We start from the raw sequence: 19,716 nt of genomic DNA on the forward strand, positions 1-19,716 counted from the left end.
CTGCAGCTGCAGAGCAGAACTGCTCTAAACTGAAGAGATTTGGACCATCTCTGTTGGGGTAAGCTCTACCTAGGACCTAGGACCTAGGACCTGACCACCAGGACACCTATGTCCAGAGGCAGCACAACAGTCAGGCCGCAGTACACATTTATGAAGCACGGACTGACGGCAACCTAAACTATACGGCGCAACTCTGTAATCTTTTCCTCCTTCATGGGAAACAACATTTCATCTTTGCAAGGCTTTGTAAGTATGAGACGATTCTTCCTCTAAAAAAGCAAAACCTAAACGGTTAAACTGAAACAGCTCCAGGTTTGCCAAGCCTCGGCTCCCGTCAGCCGGTGAAGAGAGTCGCAATCCATTTTCAAAAGACTGGTTTAAAACTCTCTTATTTCAATTTCTACGAAACGGTGTGAAACTACCCTTATTATTGTACACGTCTCCTGTGTTCAGTCATTTGAAGACACAGTCATAGCTACACTGTTTACATTACGGTATCTATACATATAGGCACTATACTCGTCTGGCACTAGTATGTACAGTACGCGTCTGGGGAGGAGGGGGGTCCTCATAACACTCAGGGGGAAGTCCCAGATCAGGCGCTGAGTTCATATCCAAATGAGATGCCATAGCTGAAATACAGTCCTCTCTCGCACTCAGTCATCAAGTCAAGGATTCTCCCACCACTCGCTCATCTTGCTGGGTAAGTGTCCGCTCCTTTCAACGCTTTTCAACCCACTGAAGTAACACCCGCGCAATGAAGGTCGTCAATATTGGGGGCTTAGGTGGGAGTCAGGCGTTCTTTGACGCCTTGAAGTCTGCACACTGAAACTGACTTCTTTCTGCGGTTGGCAAAATGATACCAGGTAAAATAAGTAAGAATAAAATTTACTGGCGGGGACGAATATGAACGAACGGACAGTGGTAATTTTGATTTTGTTTTGTACAGAAAAAAAACTAGTTTGGATGTTGCCGACTGCAGATACATGTTTTGAGTTAGCGCGTGTTAAATCTGAATAGGCAGTGGGTGCCGGCTACTGGCGTGTGACTGATATGCTCAAGAATATATCAGGCTTGCAGGTCTGTGTGTGAAGGCGGTGGAGGAGGTTCAGATCTGCGTGCCTTTCACACTCCACTGCCTCAGTGCTCACCGGAGCAAAGAAAACAGAGTTTGAGAACAAATGACATGATTTCTAAAAGGGTGGACACGCACAAGGGAGGGAGGGGTGTCCCCGGTGGTCAGTTGGATTTGATTTACTAGAGCTTGCACATGCTGCGTGAGGTTTGATCCAACGCGCACACACGCCAACACACAAGCACGCACACAAAAAAGTTGCAAAACAGGAAATTGGTCTGCACTGCTTTTGACTGAAAATATATTTCTCAGAAAAAAAAAGGCCGTACCAGGCATCTGGCATTCCACAAATAACACAACGTCTAACTGGTGCAGACCAGGCAGTCTGTTAGTGTCACACTATATTGCAGCTCACTCTGTAGCCTCATCGTTAACCAATGATTACAAGACCATGCTAGCAAAACTGTGAACGTATTAAATGTTGCGCCTGAAAGCAAAAAATTAAATCATTTGGACATATTTGAGAGTTGACAATGCAAGTATCAAGCGTGACAGTCGCGCACTAGAACGGTTATAACACCAACTAAATGTTTCCAGTAACGTTGGTGGGTTTACGTATATCAACTGCTTCAAGTCCTTCCGGAACGTTTCTGTTGGATCAAGGTCGAGACTTTGACTCGGTCATTCCAAAACATTCACTTTGTTGTTCTTCAGACGTTCTTTTGAAGATCAACTTGTGCGCTCTCATTTCATTTAAGATCCCGCTCACGGACCAATGCCCACGATTCACTGGTCCCTCAATGATGGCAGGTCGTCCTTGCCCAGATGAAGCAAATCAGGCCTAAACGAGGACTCTGCCACCCCCGCGTGTCACCGTCTTAAATCTCCTCCGTTTGTGACGTACAAACCCTTGAGATGGTTCCTGTAACTCTTCCACACGCGCTTCCACAAACATGTGTTATAAAAGGGAAAAGCGCAAATTAATGCATGTTTGGCACATCTGTACTAATCACATAGTTTGCAAGTCCTGGGTATGTTTCTTGTGAAATAATAAATAATAAATAATAATAATAATAAAACTGATCACTCAGGAATTATTTGACTCATCAGGACTTAGGTAGATCAAGAACCGTCCCTGAGAATTGTCAGTCGATGACAAATCCATAGCTCGATCAGCTCTGGTTCAGCTACCTATTCATTCCTTCCCGCTGCACACGCATATAGTGCCCACTGGCATTTACATAAATGCTCTGACTCACATGCCACAGCTGCTTCCTTTATGGTTATCTATCTGTTTTTCTGGTAGCGTGAGGGCTGTCAGGGCTGATGGGTAAACGCTGCGCCGAGGATCACTACTGGGACAACTTGGTCAAGGACTGTATAAACTGTCAAATCATATGTCATCCCGGACCGGTCTACGGTAAATGCGCCAGTTACTGCGGTAAGTACACACATGAGCGCACGGACAGAAGTGCAGTTTTCATGCAAAGTCGGGACAAGTTAGCAGGCTCAGCATGCGTATTTTTAGACCACTGAAGCAGCAATGATTGAGTAGCCGTAGCCGATCGCCGTCTTCTCATGCAGCGTCTCAGACGAAAGAATTTTGAGGAAAAAAAATCAACAAATTACGTGCAAATTAAAGTTCTAGCAGTTTCCGATTGTCACAAAGGAAAAATTTAAGTGTCACTTGAATTACCAGTCAGGACCGGCAATATCTGGCAATAAGTGTTTTCTCACAAAACCCCCCAGAAATTTCGTCGTCAATCAACCTTGCCTTCATAGAAATGGCTGCTTGAAAACTGCTGTACTAACCTTTCAACAATGAATGTGATGCTAAACTGACAAAGCAGACAGGAATGTATCAAATGTATCCTGATTGCTTTTTACACAATGCGTCTACCTTCAACAGAAGCTGCGAGTTGCAAGGCTCTCCATGGCCACTACTACGACATACTGCTGAAGAAATGCGTTAAGTGTGCAGAGATTTGTGGCAGGCATCCAGCAGAATGCTCCCAGCACTGCCAGAGTGAGTACTGACCCCTCTGCCCTGGATAGGGCTTTAAATTATTCAGTGACTTTCTGTTTCTGATCCTTTTTTTCCTCCCCTGCCACCTAACTTTACTAGTTTGCCAAGTTGTGTTCTGAAAACTTAAGAAAGAGGGAACTTAAACTAAATATAAATGCCATTGTATATATGGCTGTTATTCAAGTGATAATGAATGGATGGCTTGCAGATACAGTATGCAGAGAGAGACAACTGAGGACTGATCCCAGGCAGACAGTAGTCTCTAATCGTCTTTCAAAGGAAGACAGAGCTAGGTCAAGCTAGGAAGGGCTTCTGACCGTCTGGCCCTCCTGAAGTTTACCGTTCAGTCCAGTCATTTCATTCCAGATTGGGCTGAGATGAAGAAAAACAAGGAGACAACACTTTTCTACCTGTGTACCGGTTTTCTCGGCTGAACGAGACAATGAGAGTTAGCATCTTTCAACGAAGGGTTCCACCCCAGGTTCAACGTGCTCAGTAGGCTAAATAAACGACAACAGGGCTCCAACTGATGCTGAAAGTGTTGGAAACACCCCAGAAACTTGGACCATATACGCTCATTGAGGGCCAGACTTTGACTGTTGGGGTGGTGTGTCACAGCGTTTAGGTACTAGACCATGACAGTGCCATCCCTAGCTTGCATTTCCCTCGGGACCAATGCTTGAGCAGCATTTGGCAGTTCAAACAGAGCTTGGTCTTAAAAATGATTTAGCCATCACACATCACACGTTTTTTTCCTCCATCGATCACCTCCCTTCAGGTCCGCCAACTCCGATGATCACCGTGAAGCCCCAGACCCCTCCAGCTACCACACACGTGCCGATCTCCAGAAGGCCCGTAGTCCTGGAAGACTCTGCCATCCTGATTTACTCCCTCCTGGCAATGTGCATAGTGCTGCTGTTTTGTAGCTTGTCTCTGGCGCTGGCGGTCCTCCTGAAGAGACGCAAGGACAAAACCTCGGACCAAGGACGCAAGAAAGGCGCTAACCGCAGGGAGAGTGGCGTGGCCCACTCAGGACAGGACGTTGAAATGCTAAGTAGCCAGCAAGGTAGCAGCTCCAAAGGTTAGTGTTCAACCGATAATGAGCAGTTTAGCTGGAATGAGTTGTAGCAAAAATGGTTTTCTTTAAGACACCCGAGGCAGTTTTGACTCACCGTGTGCCCACTGTTCTGTTCACAGTTTTCTTGACGAACTGCCCCAATTACCGCGAGGCATCAGATGACGCCACCCCGACAGAGACCTGCGTGTGTGTCCACTGTTTCCCTGACCTGAAAGCACTAGGTCATAGCAGCGACAGGCCACTGAGAGAACCCTACTCATTCTATCAGCAGACGGTCCTCCATCGAGCCCAGATCCAAAACGGGGATCCCCTCTGGACTGAGGAGAACCTCCACAACTCCGGCGCGGAGGTCCGGGCCGAGGCAGCGGTGGGATGAGGTCCGTTAGCTCTCTCAGTGTCTCTCAGGAAAACTGGAATCGGAATAGATGTTCACCCGACGCGCCCGAGAGGGTTATCAATCCTTTTTCAAGATGAATGTGGAATACTATTTACAAAAGCAACATAAAATTACCTGCTTGGCTTGTGAAGTTGTGTAAACGTGGGGTTAAAAAGGTTGTATGCTTATTTGCAATGCCCAACAACAACTCGGTAACGGCAACACTGAATGCATCATCGAAAATTTGTCAAGAAAAGAATAAGCAAATGCAAAAAAAAAAAAAAGCATACTAGGATGTGTTTCCTTCAGAAACCTGTTGGGAAAAATTGTCATTTGGTTGATTAATGTTCTATCTGTAGGGATGTAAAGGAATGATTAAGTTTAACTCTTTGTATGTAGTGTGGGCTCTTCTCATTTCTCTATTTTGTGCTGCCTTGTCTTCTCTCTCCTCGATCGTCTTGCCTGTGAACTGGGGAGTAGCCTCGGCGCGCCATCTTGAATGATGTCTTCATGATGTCACCAAGATGGATTGTGAGGAACCAGGTGAGCGTCGTCTTGCCAGAGGAGCTCTTAGTGAGGATGCACACGCATCTGTGGCTGAAGTCTTTTCGGCACCTTTGAGCATGAAACAGGCACGACACAGCTGGAGCATGATGCCATCTGGTGGACAGATTTGATAGTTCATCTAGCAGATTGGTACATACGTCAGTCGGCTGCCCAGTACTGTGTCGGTTTGTAGACCGTTTTGCACTGCCTCAAAAGCTCTAGTGTGTCAAGGCTTGGGCATGGGGGGGGGACTGTCCCGTGGGTTCTGACACTGGGATGTAGACAGCGGACCATTTGGGCCCTGTGGGTTGTTGGAAGAGACCTGCGACAGCCTGGCTTGTACGAACGCTCGATAAACCACTACCACTTCTGAGCTTTTTGCTGTTGCGTTTGCTGCCCTATCCTCGGAAGAACACGCCGTCCAGGAATGCCACTGAAAAGCGAGGCGTGTGCCTGGTCTGCAGCAGTGTTCAGCCAGACTTCAGTGGGGTTCATGTCAAATTAACATCCAAATGGACACCAGGACCTAATTATTCATTTCACTGGTCAGTTGGTTTTCAAGTGGTCCCCCTCCTAATAAAAGAGCGGGCAGATGCTGCGGCTGTGCCGCAGTTCAAATCATACGACACCCCTTTCAAAGGATGAATCAAGTGCAAGGACGCCTCGTTTTGTTCGATTCCTTTTTCCTCACGCGTCTCCCTCACGTCTTCCATTCGCATCTCAGGTGGGAGGAACTTACCACTAAGTAACCAAGGGTGCACAAACTGAGAAATGAGAAGTATGACTGAAAATATGTTCATATATGTGGATAATATTCTGAATGAGCACTGGGAACAGCTTATACGACAGCAGCGTTAGGGCAATGCGACGAAGCAGCGACGACTAACGGATGCTGTTCACATTTCTTCTTACTGAGCCTATACGTGATGTGATTGGATTTCCTGCTCTGATGTTTCTGTTTCATGACAGTGTGAATGTAATTAAAGTACCAAGCAACATGCAAACCGAGCGAGCACAGGCCTTATAAATGTCTGCTTTACTGCCTCCGACACAGAAACCGAAGAGTGTGTCATAAGGACTCGGGAGTGCCATGCAAATGACGGCCCGATGCGAAAGTACAGGTTATGATTCATCTCGGCTCATCACACCATATTACGTTGAAGCCAGATTCAGAAAGCTACGTGAAGCAGCCCAAGGTCAAATGGGGAAAAGAAAAAAAAAAAAAAACATTCCTCCGATTAAAAAAAAAAAAGTACTCCGCCTTTCATTGCACCGTTTCTTTGACCGTTTTGAACTTCGAGAAGTCCTCCCAGAAGTGCGATCATGAACCTGAAATCAAAAGTAGTCTGATGTTCATGGACTTTTTTCCCCCCCAAAAGAAGAATAGAGCTGATGTAACTTACCACGCACGAATTATGAGTTCAACGTGGCGAATTCAACAAATCCTCCGCTTTAAAATTAGACGAATTCAGTCTGGACGTGGAGTTACTTTGTAGCGTAGCACTAAATGCTGTTGCTACGGTTACCTGGAGTTTGACAAAAGGCTCACAATCAGCAACATCAAGCTCGAACATCCGCGACCGAAGCGCATTCATGATAACGAACAAAAAAAAAACAACTTAAAACTAAGAACAACGTGATGTATTGCGTGACAGGAAAAGAATAAAAACGGCCCAGCCTGGGTTACAGATATAGATTTTCTTTTTATTTGAGTGTCTTTCCATCACTGTGTCCAGTTCTTGCAGCAGTTACATGTGTGTGCGAGGAATGACTGACCGGCTCAAGACAAGATTCTTCTGATTACGACCCTCGTGGCTGGATCCAGCAATATAGAAGAACAAATCAACTTTTGAGGTTTCACCATTTGTCTCTTACATACAAACTGTACATATACTTTTACATACATCGTCAACATGTGGAAAAAAATCCTATCGATCTGTGATACCCAGCTCAGACGGCATGCTGAATGCAAGTACTGATTCAGTACACGAACATACAGTACATACGCACGCGCACGGCACACGTGCATACAAACAGGAACACATACGCACCTTTTTTTTTTTTGTCTCTTTACACGCAGTAACACGTTTTATACAAACACACCTATACTGAATCCCCCCTTCCCCCCCACCCTCCCCCCCTCAACTCCCCTTTCTTGGGCAAATACACGTGCACACACACACACGCACACGCACGCACGCACACACAAACACATCGAATTAGAGTGACATGCAGCCGACAGTTAACACTGCAGGATTGAGCTTCTGATCAATTATACAAACTCCGTTCTCACCTCTTTTATCCCCCCCTCCCTCCCGCCCGCCCGCCCGCCCCGCGTCCGGTTCTTTTTTTTTTTCTTTCTTTTTTTTTTTTTTTGCCATTTACCTGAAACAGCGTCACGACAACGTATGTTTAACGTGGAGAATGTGTGAAAGGTCAAATTAATCCGAGAGAAAAAAAAAAAAAAAAAAAGAAGAAGAGCAATCGTAGCAGCGGTTTCACAAAAAATTCATCAGCACAATTTTGCCTTTTGTGTACAAAAAAAAAAAAAAAAAAAAAAAAAAAAAAAGACGTGATTGACGGCACAGACGAACGATGTGAGAGTTCAGGGAAAGGATGCAAAACCGTAAACGAACTTTCTAATTGCGGTATGTATAAAAATATAATATTCACTGTGTCGCCCGTTTCCCCCCCTTTGACTGTTGGAAGCAGCAAGAGAGGCAGAAAATAACTGTCACTTCACATCGTTTTTTAGAGGAAATGTTTTCTGAAAGTAATTGAGTGATAACAACAAACTCACGAGCAATAAATGGAATAAACTTCAGAATACTATTTGTCAGGTGACTTTTTTTTTTCTTTTTTTTTAACCCCCCCCTTTGCCCCCTCCCCCAAGTACTTGCACTCTGAACATAAATGCATAATAAGACAGCTTCCTTGAAATATTTGGTCTTTTGGAGGAGCGCGGGTGTGCTTGTGTCCGTACAGTTGCCAGTTGGAAATCCTTGCAGGTCACGCGTGGAGAAGGGAAAACGAAAAAAAAAAAAAAAAGGAAAAGAAAAAGACGGGACACCCTTCCGCTAAAGCAGAACCCAATTCCCTCCGCCGAAGGCTTTGGCTCTGCCTCGTAGCACCCCTGGATGTTAAATGTGAGTATTTTTGCAAGCGGTTAACAAGACGTTGGTGAAGAACAGCATTTGTGATCGAGTAAACCATCCCCAGATAAACTACGGTCTTAGAAAAGAAAACCTGCGCTTTCTGTGTGATAAGAGAAGAAAGATACTAGACCACTCCTCCGCTTTCTTTTCGTTAGATTTTCGCGGCCGTTTTTTTTTTTCCTCTTAGCGACGCGACGAGAGACGGTTTCTTCTTCTTCGTCCACTGAATTCAAGTGAAAGCTTTTTGCAAGTATGTGATATTCCTTCAGGGCTCGTACAAATCCCCCCTCAAACCTTTTCTTGCGCTTCGCGTGGGTTTCTCGTATTTTTGCTTTATCCTGCGCGGCAGACAGTTCGTTCTCGAATATCATACAGAGGAACTAGATTAGCATGTAGTAAATGTGGGTCCATGTTAAGAGTGAGAGTTGCGACGTCGAGTGATTAAGGTAGGCTTGTGTTTCTGTTTTCCTTGCCTCTCTCGTCACTCCGTTACCTTTTCCCATGCAACTAATCCTCGCCTCATCCCTCAGCTCCTCCCGCGGGCTGCTGGAGGGGAACTATTCGTACTCCAGGAACTGTTTGTGGTAAAACAAGAGGTACCTGTAGTGAAGATGAAAACACGCCGGGGTTAGACTGAAGCTTCCCCTAACGAATTAACAAATCTGTGAAGAATCCACATTTATATTGGTCTCACCCTTCACTATCCAGTACGTCCTTGATGCTAGCCTTGGTGATGATGGCGTCGTCGCATTTGAACCACTGGTCCTTGTGCTGCCGGATGAAGGTGGTGTAGTGGCCGCTCTCTAGCGTCCCCTGGTGGTTCACCACGGCAAACAAACTATACCTGAAACAGGGAAACGCATTTTTTAGCTGAAGCACAGAATCGCTCCTGGTTCATAATCTGCATATAATTAGAACAGATGGATGGTAGATGGTGAGGAGAGAAGAGAAGAGCGATGAAAGTGGGATCGACACAATGAGGAAGAACCAGAGAGACAACACGTTTTATTTATGAAAGGAGTGATAAACGGGTTTGATCATTTGGATCCGGGGCTCGTTACAAACTTTGTTTCGGTTGTGTGATGGTTGTTTGACTTACTTGTTGTCATTGTTGAAGGGGTCCACAGTCTGCTGGTACTGTCCATTCATCCGGCTTTCTTTACTAAAACGCACAGCAGAACAGACTGAGTTTCTAAACGTAATTACGTGTTGACATCAGCCGTCAAAATATAAGAGAGAAAAAATATTTGTTTGCTTTTTAGGCTCAATAAGACACCGCTCACTGCTATGTGAGCTTTTAATTCCCGTTTGTATCGGTTTAGCCCTGGACTGTTAGATTCTGCGCAGCACATGTGTTCAGCAGGAATATAAATGAGTACATTTGGGTATGACAGATGACGCCCTGTGTACACATAGCAAGGATTCAAATATTTGGAGCTGACGGAAGCACCTCTTCAGAGGCAAAACTGTGGAGGACAGAGAGGAAAAGACAGATGTAGGTAGTAGCTAATGTTCAGTCTCACCCAAGGCTACATAGCTGGCGGACAATTATTTCTTCCGGAAGGACGGGCCCTCCTCTGATTCAGCCATTTTTTTACAAAAACTTTTTATGCGCCTTACTTTCGAATCTTTTTCTTCGACAGCTCCCAGTCTTCTTTAGGTTGTGCTCACCTCGAGGCCATGAACGGAGTCATGTCCAGCTCCAGCGGGAAGGAGACGTACGTAGTGATCTTCCGTCGCAGTTTGGCTGAATGCTCAAACCTCTGAGGGCACACGCACACGTACAAGCGTTAGAGCGGGCGCCGCCGTCAGCGGGGTGCGGGCTAAATTGGAAGCCTCTTACTTTGAGGTGAAAGCAGGCCACGATGGGCAGCTTCTTCATGGTCAGCTGCTTGGTGGACTCTTGGTAACTATGGCAACCGCTGCACTTGATCTTAGCGCTGCTGCCGAGGTGCTCCGGTCGGGTGAACCTGCACAGCAGAGAGTGAGATTTAGCGGGGACGCCTGTTAGCGTCTGTTTCGGGGACGACCGGGGTTTGGCTACACGTGACCCTCTAAAGAGGGAGGGGGTTAGAGCCCGATCGTGTTTCTGAATGTGGTGCGTTACAGCCTGATGCCGGTGCCACCGGGCCACGTTCGTCACCTGCGCAGACAGTCTGTGAGCGTCGTGGCTCCAGTGGTGTGACTCTCTCCGTTGAGCGCCGACCCGTCTCCTCCGGGGCTCAGGGGCCAGAACGGTGTGGAGGAGCCCGGCAGGTCCAGGCTGATGTCCCAGAACGGGTCTATGGTTGTCGACACACCACTAGGAAGAAGACAAAACAAAAGAAAAAAAAAAGATGAGACGTGTCCGTGTGTTGCTCAGTCTGTTTTCTGCTTTTTCTTTACCGAGAAAGTCATTATTATTATTATAAGACTATTATTCACACGTGGCACATTCAATTAAATGATCCCAATGATTAAAAAATACTAAATATAAATATGGGAATTAGCATTAGGTTCTCATGTCTGGTCATATTCCTACTAGATTGACAGTTTTTATGAATTTAAGATCATGAATAATTGATTTTTTAAAAACAAAACTATTCAATATAAAACACAAATGTTCCTGAATCTGAATGAAAGGGAGCAGAAAGAGGAATAATCTTATATAATCTGCCCCTTTACCCCAAGAAATCAATTTACAAAGAACTTCAATTAAAAAAACAATATAATAATAAAATAAAATAAAATAAAACAGTTGTTGGCCACGTTCCATTTTAGTTCTCAAGATACGTTTCCATGATACGACAAAATAAAAAACCCCAACCTTTCATGAGTGCACAGTGGTTATGACAACCAAACGTAACTAACATATTTCTTTATATTCCCTTGACATTACTGGCTTTTAATTGTTCAAAGCGTTGATCAGAAGTCGGAGTGAGTCACTGTTTTGATGAGTCAGGATTTCTGATCTTTTTTCTCTTTCTTTTCTCCTTATTATGTGCAGTAAATGTCAACGTCTCTCTTTGATGTTTGTTAAGATTTTATAAGAAAAATAAAGTCATACCATCATTAATGAACACGTTGATCTCAAAAACCTCAACGCCGCTTTACAAATGAATGAAGTTTGAAGTTAACCAAGTCTTATGTTTGCCTTATACCAGCATTGTGTCTAGACTAAAGGAAAAATAGCAGCTAAAGTCACATATACAGTGAAACACATTTATGTAGACAGACAAATTTAACATAACCTTACCTCAGTTACGACCCAGTTATTATGGCTAGTGTGCTTAATGCTACAATGATTATACTAAAGATAAATAAATAAATACAGTAAGACTAGTTTAATGATCACTATTTCTTTGTGTTGTGCAGACTAGTCAGGGTGTCCATGCTGACAGAGGGCAACAAACATGAACACCACCTTAAAAATAAGTAAAGAAATGAAGTAAATGTATTTTAGAGAGCACTTTGCATATATGTCATAATAGTGAAGAGCAGTTTAAATAAAGGTTCCAGCATAACAGGACTCTCTCTTAGTAAATAAGGAGTTGTTTTTGTGTTGTGGGAGAGAACGCTTTCAGTAAATCTGGCCAAGAAAAGAAAAAGAAAAAAATATATATAATATATATAATGGTCTCAGGGAACCACCAGGTGGAACTGGAGACCAACTTTCCAGACTGCACGCCATGAAATGCTTTTCCTGTTGCTGCAGTATTCAGTGTGTGTGTGTGTGTGTGTGTGTGTGTGTGTGTATGTGTGTGATTGATGGTGCAATATGTGAATGATAGAGAAGAGGGGAGGCGGAGTGGGAGGTCACTTCAAGGTAGGGAATTAGAGGCGTTTGATGCAGAGAAGTGAAGTGTGGCTGCTTCCAGCGGCTGCGTGGTGGAGCCGTGCCGCAGGAGCCGCCGTGTGCGAGGCCTCCGCTTCGTTCCATTAGATTTTAATCTCTTTACGCGGCCCGTAACCGAGGCATAAATGGTGTTTGAGGGCGTGTCTTGTTTTTCAGCGCGCACACACACACACACACACACACACTTACTGGCAGACTTGACAGGTGACGTCAGACTGCAGGCCCCCTGTGAAGATTTGGTCGATGATGCAGTTACAGTGGTTTGGGTTGTTGGCTTTCTTTCCGTTGTCATCTGTTTGGGGGGGGGAAATAAAAAAATCACTGTTACTAAAAGCAATGCTGTGCAACTTCACAGCCACCCACTCTTCGCTGATGCGAGATCTAAGAGAATCACAAGTGTCTGTGGCTCTTTTTTTTTTTTTTTTTCATCCTCTCATCCTCTCATCCCGCCCTGGTTTTGGAGCCGCCGGCTTGCGCCTTTCGGAGTCTGACCTTTGCAGTGTCTGTGCAGGACGTCCAGCGCCGCGATGAGGAACTCGTGGGCGTCCTGCTGCTCGTAGCCGGCCAGGTGACGGGCGTGCGTCCACACCAGGTGGAGGAGACGGAACGGGATGTGAGGAGAGCGGTGGCCTGAGTAGAACTGGGGGACGGAGAGGCGGGTTAATAGGGTCGCGAGGAGCCTCCGCCTCTCAATCGTCGTCTTTTTGTCCATTTGGCCAAAAATAAATAAATAAATAAATAAATAAAGCTACACGGTCACCTCCTGGAAGAGCTGCGACATCTCGCACACCAGGCACGAGTTGCTCTGCATCTCGCATTTGTGCCGGTCGGACAGGAAGAAGTCTCTCAACAGCGGGGTGTGCGTCAGCGCCTGCACGATGCAGTTCATGAAGCACGTGTTGCCCAGGTTTATCAGACCTCTCAGGCCTGAGATCGGAGGGGAGAGGATACAAAATTTATTTATTTTTTTTAAAAAAAGAAAGAAAAGACACAAAAAGCCGCCAACAGCGATGACGGACGCGGAACGTGCGGAGGAGGGACCGAGGAAAAGGGAAGAGAATGAGACGGGGGAGAAAGAGTGGGAGAGAGCCACATCCTTTTTCCTCCTTTGCTGCAGTGAGGCAACCGGGCTGCACTGCTGTTAACGGCTAAGACACACACACACACGCACGCACGCGCGCACACACACACACACACACTAGTAGCGTAATGTCCCTCTGGCTACGTTGGACTGCATGCAGGGAAACCCTTGTCAGATTACAGCAGACCCAACCACACACCGACAGAGGAGGAGGGGAGAGAGAGAAGAGAGCAGGAGGTGGAAGGAGAGGGGGCTGCAGGAGGAAGGAGGAAGGAGGAAGGAGGAAAAAGGAAAGAGGAAAGAGGAAAGAGGAAAGAGGAAAGAGGAGAGCAGGAAGGAGGTAGAGCTCTCTGAGCAGCCAGGCCTGTAATTTCCTCCACCTAAGACAGTGCCAGGGATGTTAATGGCACCGGAGCAGATCCCCGCAGGCTGCAACAAGGTGTTAAACGTATGCCAGCTCCCCACATCCACACGCCGTCCGATCCGGCAAATAAGCCCCTCCCACAATCCCCACACCTACGTACAGAAATACGTTTTACTATGCGGCATTAATCCCGCTGGACTCTAACTTTCAGCGTTTCATTGTCGACTCCTTTTTAATTAGATAAATAATCCCCGCAGAACGTCCAGAGGCCGAACCCCGAAGAAATCAAACTTCACTTAACCAAAACAAAAAAATAAATAAATAAAAATGTAGAATTTACTGAATTATTTTTTGGGGTAACTGCTCGCAACGAAGCTTATTTATTCAGCGGCTTTAACGATGACTTTGCTTCAAAGGCTCGAGCTGAACTGCGTTCGGTGTGAAGATGAAAAGATGATGCAAGGAAAATCAGCATGGGGGAAAAAAAATGTGAAAATAAAAACGCCTCAGATTTTCCCTTTAAACCGGGAACTGGTGGTATTTTGTACTGGCTCACGTATTAACAGCTAGTGTTGAGGTTTCCATTCCGTGAACGATACGATGTGATTGGAGGATGTAAATCATATTTGTAACACGGGCTGAGACTGGTAAGTTTCAAATTTGTCTGATAAAAAAACTAAATCTAACAGAGACTCTATGCAGTTGTGAGCGGAAATATTATTTGTATTTGAGGTTAACTGAGGTTAGTTTAAACCGATGTGGTTTATCAGTCCATGCGCGTGTTTCTCTGACCTATGGTGCAGTTAGAGGTGATTCTCCTCCTCTTAGGGTTGTGGCGGAGCAGCTCCAGCTCTCGCTTGGTGGGCTCCCATGTCGAGTACTTCTCTCCTATGCCTGGAAAACACACAAACTCCAGTTCACTCAAGTTCCATCGACAAAACCCTTCTTCTATCAACTCGCTGCGGCGACACAGAGCTCGAGAGCTGTGATTGGTCCGCTTGGTGGTCACATGTTTCTGCTTTAGTATTTCCAACGGTTTTTTTGAATTGATTGAGTTGGATCAATAAATAATCGGAAAGTTTAACCGAGGAGGTTTGAGGATACAGAGAAATTTCAGCAACAGTTTCAGTTGCCATTGTTGAAAGCGAAGCAGGAAGTGGAAATAAAAATGAACCCGACTGGCAAAAAAGACACAGCGCCGTCTAGTGTTTGAGGGGAGTTGTTACAAATGGAGACAGACTGCCAACGTGCCATGTGCAGAAGCGTAATTGCGGCTTTATCCTACGTCAAACTGAGGCGGAAACTCGTGCTGAAATATTTCAGAAGACGAGTCGTTACGAATGTTTGTATCTCTGAACCTCGGTTAACCTTTCCTCGATGTTTTCCATCTTTACTGAGCCATACAAAGCTTGCGGAGATGGAGAAGCAGCCGTAAATACTAAAGCGTAAACGCTACCTCCTCGTGGACCAAGCGCTGGGGTCTGGGCTGTCGCCGTAGTTACAGCATCAAACTGACGCAGAAGTCTAAGGTAATCATTAGTGTGACATTTAACATAAAACCACGTCTTAACAGGTCGTAACCCTCTGAAAGTTGTGTGGCGAAATCAAAATGGCCGCTACGTTAACATTACATGTAAAACTGCCTCCACAGTTTTGATAAAAGACCAGATCACACACAGAGCACTTGAAGATTTGCATCTTCTCTCCTGTCAAACTGTGGCGAGGCGCGTTTATTTAAAGAGCAACCTGCAGTAACATTTAACAAGACACAAAATAAACCCGATGGGATATAAATAACAAGGATAAAAGTGTTGGGGAAACGGCGTTTAGTCGTCCAGCTACGTTGAGACTGGTCTTAGATATATTTATAATCACTCTCAACTACCTGCAGGAGTTTATTTATAGGCTTTTCTTTTTATTTAACATGTCATATACAACGCTACCTTTTGACATTAAACAATGTTTTTTTTTTTTTTAACCTCCATATCAGTGTTTTCACACAATAATATTCTTTTACATTCTGTAAAGCACTTTAAATTTGCCCTGAGCATGTGATGTGTCACAGGAATAAAGCTGCCCAGCCTTCACTACATGAACACTCCTAACTTTAATTAAAGACGGTGGCAAAGAGCAAACTATAATTTTGTCGTCCCGATTGTCCACAGTTTAAACAGGATAGGTTTCTTTTGTGCAGCAGACATTTGTTCCACGTCTGTCCGCTCTGGAACAGGGATCTCTTCCCTTCTTTGTAGATTTTTTTTTTTTTTCATTTTTCGCCTGTAAATTATTTTTAGTCTCCTATTCCTTGTGATAACTGGTTACATAAAGCAGGCCCAGAGTGGCATAACTGGAAACCAGATCGAGAATGTGTTTCAGCCGAGCTAAGAAGAAACTGATTTATTTAGAGACTTGTGAACACACAGCTACAGTAGTTTAATGATTTAAGGAAATCTTTCAGCAGTAACAGAACAGAACGTCCAGAACGATGCGTTCACTAGAAAACAATTTCCTACAACTATAAAGTGATGTGTTCAGGATAAACCATAAATACGTACGTCGGGAGATTTATGTTTCGTCCACATTGGATCTTAAATTGGCTCCAACCTCACCTCTATATGACACTAAATCCTCAAACACAGGAACTTTAATTCTTAGGTTTTACTCAGGGGGAAAAAATCCTTAGAAGAGTTTAATTGTATAAACGTGGAAGGTAAAAATAACGGGTCAAAGAGTAGATTAACGTTTCTCGCTCGGCGTGTGGAGCTCTTGTTTTTCTGCGGCTTGAAAACTGAATTGCGCAGGAGTATAATTAAGCGGCGATACTGGCTTCGTTTACGCCGACAACGTTTCCTTAACTCATTCTGACGAGGGACCTCAACATAAAAGTTTTAAGCATTGCCGTGCCCCCAAACACCAGTCAGAATAAAACTTCACCGACGTCATCGTTAGCCATGAAAATAGAACACAACATTCTGTTTTCACCGCGACTTCCTTGACAACTGTGAATTTGTTCAGTAGCGTTGGGGTTAAGGAGACTAGGGCCGAGCTATGTCCTCAGATTGTATAAATACTGGACTTCCTAAAGGTTTACACCAGCGCTTTGAGTCCGACCTTCCAGTCAGACCAGCGTATCCAACTAAGGTGGTTATATTAAGCATTTTTAGTCTGACTTATGTAACACTTGTTATGCTTGCATGGAGAATAAGTCGGCACGCTGGTGTTTAGATGCAAAACCTCACCAGTATTGCGACATTTAATAACTGTGCCACTGGTGTTTCATCACTTTCCATGGCTGTGTGTGTGTGTGTGTGTGTGTGTGTGTGTGTGTGTGTGCGTGCGTGATGTTGCCGTACCTTGCATCTTCCAGGCTTTCCTCTGTTCCTCTTTGGCAATCTGTTCTATCTCTTTGTCATAAATGTAGTCTTGGCACATAAAGCAGTAAATTCCCCCGTACAGCAGGTCGATAGCTGCGGAAAACACAGACAAGGAGAAGAAGCGGAATTGGTGAGGAGGCCATTTTATTTAAATGCGGGGACGCTTCGGTTTATCTGCTGTCGGGAGGTGACAAAGGGATGCGTATGTGGGATGAGATCTGCGCGAACCGCTTCATCTCGCAGTCTTTTTTTTTTTCCCCCTCCTATTCAGGTCATGTTGCCATGGTGCTGTGATGCTAGGTAGCCGGGCTTATCTGCTGACATGCCGGCGATCTATACACACCATCGAGAAACGGCAGACGTCCCGAGAGACGGGGAGGGCGCCGCCAAGTTAAAAAGGTGAGGAGGAAGGAAGAAAGGAGGGAGGGAGGCAGCTATCGGAGCCGTCTCTCCCCGTCGCACGCGTCCACGCGCGGACCGAATCCGTCCTTCCGCTCCCTCTTCCTCCTCTCTCCTCACCTGCTCCGTAGCCCGCAGCTACTTGTTTGCTGTTGCCATAACAACCTGCCTGTTGGCCTCGCAGGGCTGTCATCCTCTGCAGGTATGGAGGATGAAAAAAAAAAAAAAGAGAGAGGAAGAAAAAAAGGAGGAAAGGATAGAGGATGGTAAGGAGGTTGGGATGGAAGAGTTTCACTGAAGAGATGTGGAGGAAAAAGAAAGATCGCAGGGAAAAAAAAAAGGACTGATGGTGCAAGTGCAGTTAAATCCTTTAACAGTTCTGTATATCGAAAGGGTCATCAGGTAACCATGGGAACAAGAGGAGGGCAAATGAGAAGAGGATGGAGACAGAGAGATGAGCCGAGTGCAAGCCAGCAAACAGAATATGGCAAATAGCTGAGTGAGAATGCATGAAGCAGGAAGATAAAGAGATGAAACGGCCAAAAAGGAAAGGAGGAGGAGGAGGAGGAGGAGGAGGAGGAGGAAAAGGGGGGGGCTAGGTTTAATGGAGGCTAATTCCACAGGGTTTGTTAAAGACGACTTAATTACCTCCTCGGCAGTCTGCTGAGATCTGTCCCTTTTTTTTTTTTTTTTAAATTCTTTTCTCTCCCGGTGTATTAAGACAGTTCCTTACTCTATTTCTGCGGCATTTAATTCAGCAGCTAACCTAATTAAACTCACAATTACACTCCGTGGGAATCACGCACGCGCACGCACCACAGGGGGTCTCCCCGAGCCCGAGCCGTAACGCGGCGTAAAAAGAGGGGGGGGGGGGGCGCTTCGGAAAAACCAAAAAAAAAAACGTCAGATTCTCAACATCTGCCAAAGCCAGCCTTTGTCATTGACACCCCGAGTGCCTTCGCTGCGGCACCGCTCTCCTCCAAACACTGCAGTGTATCGTACTTCACTCGCAGCTCAAACCGCCTAATTCTATTATGTGGAGGCTGGAAAAAAAAAAAAAGAAAGCTACTGGGTGTAGAGCTGGCATCGCAGCCTTCAGACTAAAAGGATGACGTCTTGCGTTCTAGACAATGTGCTGTTTTCGGCGTCTCCTGTATGTTGCCTCCTCAGTCTGTGCATTCGTTTTTGTTTGGAGATATTTAAAAAAAAGAAGAAGAAATGCTGTGTGAGAAATGGACGGTGCACGAAGTCACTTTCAGCTCAAATACAATGTCCTTGAGAGGCTTCTTCCCTCAGACTGGACGTGTTGCTCCACAGCAGAGCACATAGCTGCCACATACAATACCTTTAAATTCATGAGTCCGCGGCGCCCGCAGGCTTTCCACACATGATCAACGCGGTGTATTCTCACCGTGAGACGGCTTCAGTGCACAGTGGAGCCAAGAGGTAAATGAGAATAATCTCCCATTTATTCATTTAAAAGCAAATACAACCAACGCTAATAAATATATATATATTTTTTTTTTATTTTAAAATTAAACAAATAATCCTGCTGATCTCTCATTTTACAGCAACGACACTAAATCAACCCCAATTAGTGTCTTTAAAAAAAAAAAACTGCGACGTTTGTTGAGCTCAAACAGTTTATCGACTATTAAAAGTAACCTTTAAAAGATGAACAACTAATGACTCATCCGCCCCACAAAAATACACTCACTATACAGTTCATTAGGTACCCTGGTGGAAAACGAATGTATTCTGATTTATGAGCCTGGCTTCTTGGTGCCTGAGGTATTCAGCTTGTGTCTAGAACAACAGCTGTCAGTGGAGTTACATCCTGCACCAGTGTACCTAATGAACTGGCAAGCGAGTATATGCTCAACCATTTGTTACCGGGTAAAGTCAGCTACTTATGGTGCATAGTTATGTGAATATACACCGATCAGGCAAAACATTATGACCACCTAATATTGTGTAGGTCTCCCTTGTGCCTCCAAAACAGTTGAGGCTCATCAGGGAATGGACACGGGCCTTCTGAGGATGTTGTTAGTGGGGGCCTTTGGGTTCTATGGGTTTTTGTGGATCATCCCACAGACACTTGATCAGTTTGGGATCTAGTGAATTTGGAGGGCAGGACAACACCTTGTGCCGTTTAACCCAATAACACTGTGTAGTGACTCCTGGCCTGGTGGAGTCTCGTTCGTTGCCTTGGGCGGAGTCTGGTTTTGGGAACGAATCACGAGATCACACGTTCCCCCATCGCGCTGGGCTTTAAGCTGGGTGCTTGTGGCTGTTTCAATCCAGCGAGTACATACTGGCAGGTGCATGAGTGTTGTAGGCGTCACAGCTGCCACACGGGGGTTCTCATAGACATGGTATCTTCAGGGCTAGCTACGCTAAAGCTAGC

General features: G+C 45.2%; 2 protein-coding genes across 3 annotated transcripts in view; one reads left to right on the forward strand and one right to left on the reverse strand.

Moving 5' to 3' along the window:
- LOC125021936 (tumor necrosis factor receptor superfamily member 13B) lies at positions 1 to 7,553 on the forward strand. 2 transcript variants are annotated; one of them, XM_047608133.1, is made up of 5 exons: positions 1 to 246; positions 2,382 to 2,516; positions 2,985 to 3,101; positions 3,880 to 4,182; positions 4,299 to 7,553. In XM_047608133.1, the coding sequence occupies exons 2-5, from the start codon at positions 2,402 to 2,404 to the stop codon at positions 4,553 to 4,555; spliced, it is 792 nt and encodes a 263-aa protein (XP_047464089.1). In that variant the 5' UTR covers positions 1 to 246; positions 2,382 to 2,401; the 3' UTR covers positions 4,556 to 7,553. The 2 variants fall into 2 exon arrangements, with proteins under 2 accessions (XP_047464089.1, XP_047464088.1); XM_047608132.1 differs by lacking the exon at positions 1 to 246 and adding an exon at positions 377 to 703.
- Positions 6,785 to 19,716, reverse strand: part of usp22 (ubiquitin specific peptidase 22) — a 22,540-nt gene continuing 9,608 nt past the window's right edge. The window contains exons 3-13 of the mRNA XM_047608130.1: positions 16,890 to 17,003; positions 14,329 to 14,430; positions 12,852 to 13,018; positions 12,584 to 12,731; positions 12,281 to 12,383; positions 10,400 to 10,558; positions 10,100 to 10,226; positions 9,928 to 10,019; positions 9,356 to 9,418; positions 8,951 to 9,100; positions 6,785 to 8,856 (exon numbers count right to left, since the gene is read on the reverse strand). Coding sequence (XP_047464086.1) covers positions 8,814 to 8,856; positions 8,951 to 9,100; positions 9,356 to 9,418; positions 9,928 to 10,019; positions 10,100 to 10,226; positions 10,400 to 10,558; positions 12,281 to 12,383; positions 12,584 to 12,731; positions 12,852 to 13,018; positions 14,329 to 14,430; positions 16,890 to 17,003 — 1,268 coding nt within the window. The 3' untranslated portion in view covers positions 6,785 to 8,813. The remainder of the gene's footprint in view (positions 8,857 to 8,950; positions 9,101 to 9,355; positions 9,419 to 9,927; positions 10,020 to 10,099; positions 10,227 to 10,399; positions 10,559 to 12,280; positions 12,384 to 12,583; positions 12,732 to 12,851; positions 13,019 to 14,328; positions 14,431 to 16,889; positions 17,004 to 19,716) is intronic.

Source organism: Mugil cephalus, chromosome 16 (assembly GCF_022458985.1).
Source record: "Mugil cephalus isolate CIBA_MC_2020 chromosome 16, CIBA_Mcephalus_1.1, whole genome shotgun sequence".
In the NCBI taxonomy this organism is placed as follows: domain Eukaryota; kingdom Metazoa; phylum Chordata; class Actinopteri; order Mugiliformes; family Mugilidae; genus Mugil; species Mugil cephalus.